Consider the following 13,548-nt stretch of genomic DNA (forward strand, 5'->3'; position numbering starts at 1 on the left):
AGCATGTTTGGTGTGACGGAGTAATTCCAAGAGTATGAAGTTTGAAGTAACTAATATGGTACTGTATTTTATATTAATGTTCAAATTTCGAAATTACAGTAAAATTTTTAAAGTCATCACGCGCTAGACTTTATTTATTTTTGAAATGTGTTAGAACACTGACGAACTAGGAATTCTTGGTGAACTTACCAGGGATATGCACTTCCAGAACTGGAGCAGTATAACGACTTTGACATATCACACGGAATTTCTGTTAAAAGACGGGCACTCATGCGTGGCCCACAAGACTGGCCTTTTACCATGATGCTTACGATTGACAAACTCCAAGCCAGCTGGAAAAAAGAAAAAAGTTCTATTAAACTCAAAATGTTTTTTTCCTGAGTATCTCATATATTCTAAAAATTGTGACGGTAATCAGCTATAGGATACATATGATGTTATATTTGTATACCTCACAAATTTTCAATAATGGTTTCATTCACTGAAAATAAACACCATGATTAACGTTTCAAACATTTTCAAACCTTTACTAGTCAGATGTAGCCCTAAAAATATAATGGGCTCCTTGATTGTTTACCTTCATCAAAAACAAAAGGAAAAAAATATATACTTTTCATTTCTGAAAAAAGAATGTTTTAATAGTGCACTTATTAAAGAATATACAATCCTACAAACTGTGCCAAAAGGTAGGTCGGCTGTATTACCATACTACCAACAAGAAAACAGTTCACATATTTAGGCACTACAAAGATGTAAATCTGTATACAATAAAGCAATAGGTGATGTCAAGTATTAAAAAATGTTCACTTAGTACTTTTAAAGATTAATATCATCATTACATGTTGTTAAAATAATCTTAATTTTTCAAGAATTTTGAGGCTAGTCGGTCCAAATATTTCAGATTACGTTGAATAAAAGAAGAGTGAGACGTCTAAAATTTTGATGTTCATGTTTACACTATATGTTTCTTGTAATACCATCACCACTTTTTTCCTTCTGTTAACCACCTCAACTTAAAATCACGTTTTAATGTGGTTAGATATTTTTTTCGTAACTTAATCTGGGCATTTTTTGAGTTAGATATATACTAAATGACTCGAAACAATGAGAACATTGGCATATTTGAATGCCTGTACAAAAGGTTAAGGACGCTTTATTTGAACTATTTGTATATGCTAATACAGTAGCGTGGCGCCACGGACACGTTTAGCATCTACTAATATATATAGGTGTTTAACATGTCCGTGGCGCCAGAGAAATATTCATATAACTTTTAATGTTCTTCCAATAAGTAGAAAATCTCGCGCATCAGAGCGTTTACGACAGAAAAAGGCTTGAAACTACAACCCAAACTAATCTAGAACAACTCAATCGAATGTAATGTGAAGGTTACTGTGCGAAAGAAACCCTTTTGTCAACAACACCATTGCGATGAAAAGCTGAGTTTATATCAAAGTTGTCTTTAACAATATAATAAAGCATGACTTCAAATTTCCATCCACGTTTCGAAATCAACGACTGTTTCCATGAGAAAGATGATAAAAAAAAGGAATTGCAGCAGGTCCATTTGATCACATATTACCTGTCGCACACGCTCCTCTTCCGAAGGCAGCTCTAATGGACTTTTTCGTCCTTGGTCTTGCTTTAGTCTTGTAAATCGACGTCCATGTGAAGTAAAGGAAAGTTTGCCAGGAGGTGTGATCTAATTATTAATAACTTTTGATCAACAGTAAGCTGTATAGGTTAGAACTAAAAATAGCGCATAGAAGGTAATTCTGTAAATTAACTCGACAAGAAGAACATGATTCATAAATCAATACACAAAAAAGTTAAAACCTATAATGATTAGAATGTATTGTGTCTGCCGAGTTTGAGCACTCTAAGACCGTAAACTTACCGCTGACTCATTAGCAGAAACGATGGTGGAGATTGTTTCAAGGTCAGCAAGGGACCTGAATTATCTATCACTTTTATAAACTTTAAAGTGCATTGAACCTCATTATTTACTCGGCAAGTCTACAATTAAACGTACAACTATTTTTAGTTTGTTGAAAAACGTAATTAAACATCATGTAAGTAACAGAAATTTCCCGCCTCTCTTTCCTGCATTGTGGAAGACGTTTCTTCAAGGCAGTGAGAGTGAGTAAAATAGTAGCATCAACAAGTGCAGTGTGAGCTTATTACAGTGCTCAAATGTTATTTACTATTATTTTATTTATGTATATAAACCTAAACTTTATATATCTTCCGTCACATAATAACTACCCCGCGGCTGAAAAAGTGAACATATGTTCGGTGATGGGATTCAAACCCGCAAATCACAGATTGTGAATTGAGTATATTAACCACCAGGCCATGCCAAGCCTAGTTTCTCTGTCTGTTTTAATTTGTTTTTAAAATTTTCTGACAACAGCACGAGAAGGTTTTTGGATTACCTGTTCATTGTCTTTAGCTGTTGTTTGTTCATAGAAATAAAACTGCTGTGCAATTTCTTATAAAGTATTTGGTATTCTTGGGGGGGGGGGGAGTTAAATAATTTTTATGCAATTGTAAAGACATTTCGTGGTCATAGATTTTCAATCCAGCTATTCGTTAGTAAAGAGTGGCACAAGAGTCGGCTTTGGATGGTGTTGATTAGCTGACTTCTCTCTCTACCCTATCACTTCTAAGTTAGGGACGGTTAGCGCAGATACCCTCGAGTAGCTTTGTACGAATTTCAAAAACAAGCACAAGGAATGAAGATAATGGCTGTTGTATTGAAATAAACAATTCTTTATTTATTTCTCTTTTGTTTCTCTCTGAAAACAGATCCTTCCCAGAAGTGCTAAAAATGACTGTCGAAATTAAAGCGCTCGCTCTTAAATTCTGGCAGTCTCCATATTCATTTCTATACACTATCAACTTCAAAATTACGCCACATAATACAGTTACTGTTTTGTTTAAAAAGCAACAACAACAACAACTTACAAGAGAACAATAACAAAATATTAATAAAGCTTTTCGTTGCACTTTTCCAGTATATTAAAAAAAAGCCTTTCTTTTTTTCTGGTACTTAGGTGGCTTAGAGGTAAGTTGATGACTTCAAACGCCAGAATTACGCAACGGATATGGTTTTGTTTATTTGTTTGTAACTAACCACAAAGCTATACAATGGGCTATCTGTGCTCTGCCCACCACTGATATCGAAACGGATATGGTACAGAATGCCTCTGCTGGTTTGCACTAAAACAAACAAAAAGCCCTTCTTTTTGGAATAAGTTAAGTTATCCAGTATATCAATAACGAAAATTCCTTATCCCAAAGCAACGAATAAAAAAAGTGATATATGTAATTGATTATGAAAAACTGAGTGTTTTCAAAGATTTTTTCAAACAACATTAAAACAATGATTAGGGTTTTATTTAATGTTGAAACCACATTTCTTCTCTCAGAATTTTATCTAGACACATAACAAAGATCCATTATTATAAGTATAGGGGAAATGAAACAAGCTCTTTTATCGAACGACTTTTCTGCCCCATATATCAAATACGGCGTTAAAAACCCCCATTTGTTCTCAACATTCTAATTCACTTTATTTTCACCTTTTTTTGCGGCCCGGCATGGCCAGGTGGTTTATGGCGCTTGACTCACAATCTGAGGGTTGCGGATTCGAATCCCCGTCTCACTAAACATGCTCGCCCTTTCAGCCGTATGGGGTGTTATAATGTGACGGTCAATCCCACTATTAGTTGATAAAAGAGTAGCTCAAGAGTTGGCGGTGGGTGGTGATGACTAGCTGCCTTCCCTCTAGTGTTTCACTACTAAATTAGGGAAGGCTAGCGCAGATAGCCCTCGTGTAGCTTTGCGCGAAATCCAAAACAAACCAATCCTCACCTTTTGTCTATTTTCTTGCCTCTTTTCGCTGGCTATTGTCGAATGACTTGGAAATATGCTACAATGAGTGTCATAAAAAGAGAGAGAAAAGGAACAATTACATGCAAACAAAGTTGCTAGTCATAGTCCATATAATTAAATGATTTGGAAAACGCATAGTTTTGCTGAAAGTGTTATTTGTAAGAACTTTATGTTTCACTTAGTATATGCTCTAATTCTAGTATTAAGTGACCAGAAAAGCTCCCAAGAAAAAACAGAAAAAAACTGGCCAGTTGAAGTTATCTTTAATACGCTTAGCTTAAAGAATCAACTATAATAAGCTTTAATGACAAATCACCTACTTTTCAAACTCAAATAAACATATCAGTCAAAATTTTGGTAAATTAGAAAGTTCAAATTTTTTTCTCTGCTCCGGAATATATCAACCTGCAGTTGTTACAGAAGAAACGTAAAAGGTCTTCTCAATCATTCAATATCTTCAGAATGTACATCGATATTTCACTAGGCCTGTTTTTGAACGAGTTTGTGCAGACACATTAAATTGGAACAAAGTCTTAAAAAAACAGAAGCAGTCCTTGACAAATAAGAGTAGACCTCGACGAAATGGGAGGCAGATGGTATTGTGTAAATATGACAAGCAGTACAGTCAGGTTGCTCAACAAGTAACAAACTGTAAGACTGTATTTTATGCGAGTTTTAAGCAAAATATTTGCATAGGAATACGTATTTAAATAATTTTTCCATACGTCATGTACTGCTCGTATAATGTCAAGTGTCGTCTTTATAAATTTCACATTTTGTTTGTTTTTGTTTTTTGAATTTCGCGCAAAGCTACACGAGGGCTATCTGCGCTAGCCGTCCCTAATTTAACAGTGTAAGACTAGAGGGAAGGCAGCTAGTCATTATCACCCACCGCCAACTCTTGGGCTATACTTTTACCAACGAATAGTGGGATTGACCGTAAATTTATAACGCCCCCACGACTGAAAGGGCGAGCATGTTTGGTGTGACGGGGATTCGAACCCGCGACCCTCAGATTGCGAGTCGAGCGCCCTAATTACCTTGCCATGCCGGGCCTTCACATTTTGCAATGCTAAGCATGGAAATTGTCCTACTTATTTGTTTTCTATTTTCGGCCTACTACCCCTTACCGACATACAAAATATAAATAATAAGATAAGCTCTTTAGTGTTCGTCATTTCTATTTCCTCTTCTATTTTTGGTAATTTAACCACCTTTTTATTCAAACGTTTTAGCCACAAACACATTTTTTTTCACACGCTTCATAATCCCGCTCTTCAATTTTTTAATGTTACCTAAGAAACAACTCCATTATGTTTCCAAATTTGTTTTACACTCTTAATGGGCACCAGTTTTTTGTTGTTTGTTTACTGTTTTATAATTTTACATTTTGAAATTAACTTTTTAAGACATGGAAATCTGCCTGTATCGGGATGACACTATTCCTGGAGAGTAACTCCTTAATGAGTTTTTACGCTGTGGGAAAGAGCTTAAAGTGAGTACAATTCACTTCACTAACTTCCTTCGTCTCATTCAATTGTCATAATTTCATAGCCTGAGCTTCTCGTGCTCTATTCATGACTTGTCTCTTGATTTCATATTCCTGTCATCATCTTGCAAATATACTCCATTTTCTACGCCATTATCGACTACTCCATGGAGCCGCAAGCTCTATATTACCTCTACATTATATTACCTCCACAGAGTCGTTTTCTGACTTGAGGGTGAAGAGGAGGGCACATTTCACCTAATAAATGGCTTTAGACTAAGAATGAATACCTGTAATTTACATTAACAATAACGGTGATCGTACTGAACCCGGTATTGTCTAAGAACATCTGTAGGTATTTATTTTCACATAGAAGTTCACAACTAGCTTTTCCGAGTTTTCAAGTTAGCTTAAATTTTAACTAGAGCCTCATATTGTGACTGAGGGATTTTTGATTATTTTTCTACGCTTCTATGCATTTTTTTATCCATTTTGTATACAATACCATAATATATAATGTTCATAATTCTAACAAAGGTGACTGAGTCTTTTATTAGTACCTTCTGGACACTCAGCAGTAAGCTTGAGGCTTATAACGCTTAGAATTAGTGTTCGACTTCTGTGGCAGGTGTAGATAGCCCATTAGGCAGCTTTGTACTTAACAAAAAACACACCTCTATTAGTACTTTTAAAGCTTAATGATTTAACACTATCGCCCAGCGACGGCTCAGCTGTAAATTTGATGACTTATGACACTAAAAATGGGTTTAGATACCCGCGATGGGCTGAGAATAGATGGCCCAATGTGTAGCTTTGAGTTTAACAACAAACTAACAAATCAACTCTATCGGGATGTTGAACTGTCTCATTCAGTTGCCATGTGTAAACCTGCGCATCAGATTTCAAACTTTAAGTAAAAATGATATTTCTAGTGTCATTTCAACATTCTGTCATTTTTGTAATTTTATTTAGTGCAAGTTGCAAAGAGAAATAAAAAAAAACGTTCAAACTTATATTTTTGCACAGCTCAGAGGAGTTTTACTATGTAAACAAGTAAACAACGCAATTATCCATTTATTTTTTTTAGAATTTTTTCTAATCTTTCCAAAACATAGCTTAGTTGTTAAGGTTTTTGTTTCTCGCATGATTTTTCTCCACTTTCTCTAGTATTATTACTACATTTCCTCGGTACAACTCTTATGGCTTCACAGCAAGTGAAGTGAACAACTTCTAATGAAACTCAGCTCGCTCTGAAAGTACCTACAAGCAAAGTTGAAATAATATTGGACAGAGCAGATTATGAACTATAAACTATATATGCGGGAGAGTCAGGGTTTTATGTATATGTGGGCTGGGATTCTTCTACAGTAGGTGTCTGCGACTTGTTAGCGATAAATTCGAATAATAAACGAACAGCACACAATCCACTTGTTTTAAAAATATATTCAAAACAAGTCAAACGTATGTACAAACATTCTTTATACTATCGAATATCACAGTTGTAGTTAAAACTCTAAATAATTATCTTTTCTCGCTAAAAGTCCAGTTAGATTGATTCCATTACTTTACAATTCAATAAACAAGATGAACTATTTTTCTCTACTCTTATCACAATAGCATCAGCGAATAATTTACTTACGCTACCCACGTGAGTTACCACAGTTGTATCCTGAACTTTAAATAACTGTCTCCTTTTTGTTAAAATCCACACAAACGGGTTCAATTATATTAGGACACCCTTTGACAAGAAAAATTATTCTCTTTATCTCTATTAAATTGTGAAACTCACTTTAAAATATTGCCAGTTATGGCTAATCACTCACACGCTGGCTAACTTCACGTTTTCTTTTGCTAACTAATTTTCTAACTGAACTGCGCTTGACTTGACTTGCGCTCGCTTGGTCGCCTATATTTATATATTGTTCACCGAGACCTCGAATTTTCTAAAACTACGCGAGCGGCACTACAAAGTAACAATAGTCAGTTAAGGTAACTAGAAAAATACTGAAGATTCGAGTAACATGACATAAACAAGATTAGTAAAGCCTAGACAACTATGTAAGTGCAAACACAGAGTTACTTGACGAAATTTGTCACAACTAATACTTTTAAAACACTCTATCTTCAACACTCCTGTCTTAAAAACCCAACAATCATTAAATATCAAGTCACAAAAGAAACTAAATAATAACCCTTAAACTAAACAGTCTTTTATATCCAACAGTGAGAGTGATTAGAACTAGCTCCTGCAAAGAAGAACGGAATATAGTAGAAAGCAATGTGAACATACATAGTATTTCTTTAAAGTCTTTTTTTTTCTGGTCATGATATTGTTCACGGTATATTTTTTTCTAACATGTTTTGAAATATTTTTAGTATTCTGTAGTATTTTTTTATTTCACCGTCATCATTTTACATAAGTAGTAATAAATTTATTAAATCGAAATAAATTTGACTTCATATGCCACTATTTTATTTGATTAAAAAATATAATAATAAGTGTAGTTTTCGTATGAATTGTGATAATGTAACTGCTTCACACTTCCAGACATATATAACCTTCGCGAATTATTACTTTTAGCCTAAATACATTAACTGTATCTAACATTTTAACTACATACAATGAAGATGTTGTTGTTTGTTATTAAGCACAAAGCTACACAAAGGGTTATCTATGCTCTGCCTACTAAGTGTACCGAAACCCTGTTTCTAGCAGTATAAGTCTGCGGACATACCACTGGGGGACATACAAGGAAGAATCCAACATTAAAAATGAATACAACTGCAAATTTATAAATATTTCCGAGTCATTAGAATAGGATCCGGAATCTGATCCTGCATGTGTTTTAAAGACAGAAAAAGATAAAACCCATGAAAGGATTACGGCAAAGTGCTTTTGATGAAAATCCAAATGCTAATTTGTCTCAGACTAATAGGTCATTTTATATTGTTGCGTCAGCGAGGTCACGTGACTAGTATCACGCCACCTCCTTCTAGAAATATCCTGTTCCTTCGTGCATTTACTAGATATAGGGTAGTCTGGTATATATATAAGAGGGTGACGGCGTGACGCGACAATGTGTGTGTAGACAGTGAGTAATTGATCTGCAGTCAGAGAGTATTATTGAGCACGTTCGTTGTTATAGCGTTTGTTTTAGGGCGATTGTTGAAGTTGAGTGTATCGGTAAAGTTATATTCGGAAAGAATAAATCAGTTTTATTAAGTAAGGACTTGTGTCGCTAAAGTTTCGTCGGAATGAAGTTACGGAAAGTTAATTAACAAACGGAGACGTAACAATATTTTTATTTTTCCCTTTTTGTAGTTTGTGTGTGTATATGATGTTTCCCTGGCTAAGTTTTTTTTTCGGTATCTAACCATAATTTTAAAGATGTGTTTAGACCCGAGAATGGGAAACAGTAAGGCTACGTGAAAGCAAATGTGATTGGTTAAAAAGTATGATATCGTAAGCATATCTATTATTTTCTCATTTTAGCAGTTGCTGTCTTAACTTTTACTTGAATAATTCAACATCCTTCTCCTTACCACAATCGACTTGCGATGACATGAATGGCCTAAATTTAAAACACGTGACAGCTTCACTCTATAACTGGTGACTAATGAAAACCATTGAAATGTAGATTTTGCACATTCACAGCATCCTCTGTCTATTTCCATTATTTTGTTTAAAAAATGGATGTTTACGAATCTATTTCAATTTGTAGAAAGAAAATATGGTTTTATTTTCATATATAAACAGAAAATGGCCATCAAACCTATATTAGTCAACATACATATTTTCATAGTCTTACCAAAAGGATGTGGAAAGACGAACATTTACGGTCGTTTTCACGCGATTTTGCCCACAATGCATTGAGGCTATTTGTTCCGGTTTGACGCGTTTTCAGATAGATGCATTCAATGTCACGACGGGAGATAGGCGGTACATATAGACTGAAATATCCGGGTTATCCGATCTTTTGCCCTGTGTGAATACAGGCATATTTAACTTCATTGTAAATTATGTTAAGCTTAAATTTCCGTAGTAATTTATTACTCACTGCACCGACCTTTCTGCAGTCTGATTTCAAAATTGAATAAATCTTCGTTTACCGTAATAATATACTACTGTGTGCCATTCTTCGTATGATTTACACTCTCTCTCCTTACAATAATATCGTCTGTTCCCACCATTTTCATATAGGCCTAGGTGCATGAAGATTGCAATACTAGTTCACTTCCAGTTATATATTTTATAAAAGCATTTGTATCAGATAAAAAGGTGCCTGGTTTAATGTACATTTTGTTTTTTAGAACTTTCTAGATAATATTGCTCTATTTACTGTACCTGAGAGCTGCTTATGATGGAAAAGGCCTGAAAGTTGGCCTAAAATATTTTTCTTTATGTGGGTTGATGTCATAATTTTCAACTAATCCCATGTGGGTTGATGTCATAATTTTCAACTAATCCCATGTACAGGTATCCCTCGATTTACGAAAGGGATACCTTCTTGAAGAACGTAACGTATAACGAAAAAACGTTAATCGAAAAAGCTTTTCCCCATTGATTTAAAGGTAAAAAAAATTGGGGATGCGTTCCCGATCCAAAATTTTTGGCCACACCAACGTAAAATTTCCTTCCATTATAACGTAAGAAAAATACTGTTATAATTAACACAAACAAAAATCTGAAATAAAAAGACATTTTAGTTAATAAAATACAAAATGTAGTGTACCTTACTAGCCGAGAAATAGTTGTTGCTTTGCTTGGCTAAGTGACGAGAGAAAGGAGAGGCTACAGAGGTTACTGATGATCTTCGGAGGGTGATGTCGAGCGAGCTTCAACAGATGGCGAGGGATCATCAACTACCGGCGATAGTTCTCCATCAGTCTGTGAGTCATCTTCAACATCTAGCGAGGGAAGTGAAGAGGATGAGTCTTGCGAGGTTGACGTGTCCTGGGTGGCTGAAGGTCAAGGTTTAAAGTACATATCAAGAGATGTCTGCATTGCTTTATTTTTCTTCTCCCGATACAGCTCCTTATAACAGGATATGGGGTCTTCCATCATGTGATCTTGGAGTCTTCTTCCTCAGCAAGCCTCTTCATGATAAGATATTTTGGTGGTAGTGGTGATGTGATCTAGAATCTTCTTTCTCAGCAGCATTTCCCTTTTCGAGTTCTAGCAGGTTCTAGTTCGTAAGTTCCTCACAGTGAGATACCAGTAATTCTACCACATTATCTTGGTCCACTTCACTGAACCCTATCTCGTTTGCTAAGCTGACAATCTCCTTCTGGATGCAGGGGACATTGGGGAACCCCTGGAAGTCGTTCATACACTCTGGCTATATCTTTCGCCACACGAATTGGTAAACTAAGAGGGCATAAACTTGAAGTCCTCTTCTGCATTGCCCCAAAGAGAAGAGTTAGACAGTCTTTGGCTGCCTTGAAACCCAGGGCAGTCTTCTCATTTCTTGAGATAAAGGTGTGTGAGGCATCTTCTTCTAGTTGAGCCCAATCTTGTCCATATTGAAAACTTGCTTACTGGAGTAGCCACCTTCCCTGATGATCTGGGAAAGTTTCTGCTGCCATAGTATATGCACTTATTACCTCCTCCATTAGTTTGACGTTATGCAGGTTATAGCACTTCTAAACGTTATAAAGGTTATAAACGTTCCAACTAGCCATGGGTGGCCTTGAACAGATGGTCCTTCACTGATTTCACGTTGCTTCAAATCTCTCATAGGGACTTGGCTTTCTCCTAGATCAGCGAGGAGGAGACTGGAATGTTCCATTAGTTCTGGTTCTCTAACCAGATTACTCTCCATACATTCCACCACAACATCTTCCAGGATTTGCTGCCTGTGCTGTCTGGTTGATACTCTCGGCATTTTTGATAATTGTACCAACTGTGGATGGTGCGAGATCTAACGAACAAGCAATGGTGGCGAGTTTCCCGCCTTTTCATTATGTCTATATTCGTATCAAGCGTTATTGCCCGGCAAGAAAATTTTGATAGGGCAGCAGTTGAGATTGGGGAAGGTCTCTTGCCAGACATCTTGAGGGTTGATGTGGATTACGGTCGATAAATACACAGATCACTTCACAATGTTAGACACGAGATGGAAAAAAAAAGGCTGACTGATGTTCAAACGCTACACGAGATACTTGCATAGAGAGATCTTACAGAAGAAGATTCTGTGACATGGTTCAATGAAGGAGTGACGTGCTGTTTAAAATTTCGCCCATAGCACTTTACTGAATTTGAATTATGTAGCAGTGAAAAGTAGCTTAGTAACTAAAGTATTTCCATATTATAACAGAGAAAAATCGCTTTTTAGTTATTTTAATTTTGTGATAGTGAAAAACTATTCTGTAATGGGCAAACATTTCTTAGGACTTTTATGTAAATTTTCGTTATAGCAAAGAATGCGAACGTAAATCGAAAAACATACCTATAAAAGTTGATTATGTTATAGCGAAAAAACGTAAACAAAACGTTGGTAAATCGAGGGATACCTGTATTTTTTCATTCCTTCTCCTGATTATTAGACATAACCTAATTTTAAAGCACGAAAGACCTATTCTGTATCTATTTTCTAACAAAATTGGCAGCTGTTACATTATTAAATTCACGATGTAAAAATTTATAACAATTACACAATGAATAACCCAAAGATCTGCTTGTTCATTATGTAGAAAACAAAACAACAACAAAAATGCAAATATTTCAAAATTAGTTTGTACTTTGTCTTTTGATAGATAAGAATTGCACTGTTACAGTTAATTGCGTTTACTCCTCCCAGTAGGTTGAAAAAGATGAAGAGGACAGAACCGATTATGTATGAATTCATTGATGAACGTTACACACGCTTCAATGCAATATATTATTTCGTCGGGATGATTTCTAACAGAGTACACACATCCAGGACCTGTGTGACACCTCACAACTGTTTCACTTACTTTATATCTCTCTCTCTTGCCAGTCCAACACACTGTTTCTGTTCTGTTTTAGTATTATCAACTTTGTGATTGTGTTTGTGTGTTAATAAAAATTGTTGTGCACCTTCCGTTTCTCGACTTACCATTTCCTAAAGAATTCAGTCAGATTTCGAAGAGATATTCTTTCTCTGTCTCTCTCTCACACACACACATAATAGCTTGGTATCCTTCGAACCTCCAAATTAACAGGCCCTAACTGACTACTGAGCGGGAAATCTATGTACTGGAGAACGCAGCGTAATGTTCTTGCTACTGGATTTATAGTGAGCTTCGGAAGGATATTACATCGTCCATCCTTAAAATAGGCTTGTTTGCGATTAAGCATAAAACTACACAATGGGCTATCTGTGCTCTGCTCACCACGGGTATCAAAACCCGGATTCTAGTGTTGTAAGTCCGCAGACATACTGCTGTGCCACTGGGGGGCTTAACATAGGCCAAAATATTCAGAAAGTGTTGACTGCAGTGTTGATAGAAACATGTAACTGATCATCAACTACTACTTAGAATGTTAAATACAAATAACTACAAGACTCCTGAACCTGGTAAAACTTGATGGTGAGACTGCGGACATATTCAAAACTTTGCAGAGTGAGCTTGCTATGCGTGATTTGGACATAACAAGATACTATTGGTTCTCTAACAGACACAATTAATATTATGTTTGGCAGATAGTAGTGAAATGTCTATACCATTCATTTTGCCTTTCTATTAGTAATTCCTGTCTTGTGGTATCAAGAAATAATGAGCAAGGAGTTCGTTAAGTAAGAACTATTTTGTTTTTGTAATTCTAAGATATTGTATTAGGCCGTCAAGAAATTAATGTCGCTTTTTGGGACAGTTTCATTACCCCCCCCCCCCAAAAAAAAACGTACCTCACGTATAATACTTAAACGAACCGCCTAAATGTCACGTTGGTGTAGCCTATATAATGCGTAAAGTTTAGTATACTGTAATCCCTTATAGTGATGACATACGACGAGACACACATGCCGACATGTAATGCAATTTGAATACAAGAAGGGAACAACGCCTCTGTGACAGCAGGGACCGACATGTTGGAATTGATATTGATGTTCTGAAGATGCTTGTTGAGTCTACTCCAAGGCAACATACTCGTGAAATTGCCCTGAAATTGTATGTCTCTCATGAAACAATACGTAAAC

General features: G+C 35.8%; 1 protein-coding gene across 7 annotated transcripts in view; it reads right to left on the minus strand.

Annotated features, from left to right (window-relative positions):
- The window catches only part of LOC106472458 (protein spaetzle 4-like), a 34,379-nt gene that overhangs the window by 7,719 nt on the left and 13,112 nt on the right, over positions 1-13,548 (minus strand). For 5 of the 7 annotated variants that reach the window (XM_022401024.1, XM_022401029.1, XM_022401023.1 and 2 more), the window contains exon 2: positions 190-332. In XM_022401024.1, the coding sequence (XP_022256732.1) occupies positions 190-332 (143 nt within the window). Of the gene's footprint in view, positions 1-189; positions 333-3,876; positions 3,929-9,195; positions 9,268-13,548 lie in introns of those variants that run through there. The other 2 variants (XM_022401027.1, XM_022401028.1) reach the window with 2 other exon arrangements.

This window comes from Limulus polyphemus, unplaced genomic scaffold (genome assembly GCF_000517525.1).
Source record: "Limulus polyphemus unplaced genomic scaffold, Limulus_polyphemus-2.1.2 Scaffold5351, whole genome shotgun sequence".
Classification (NCBI taxonomy): domain Eukaryota; kingdom Metazoa; phylum Arthropoda; class Merostomata; order Xiphosura; family Limulidae; genus Limulus; species Limulus polyphemus.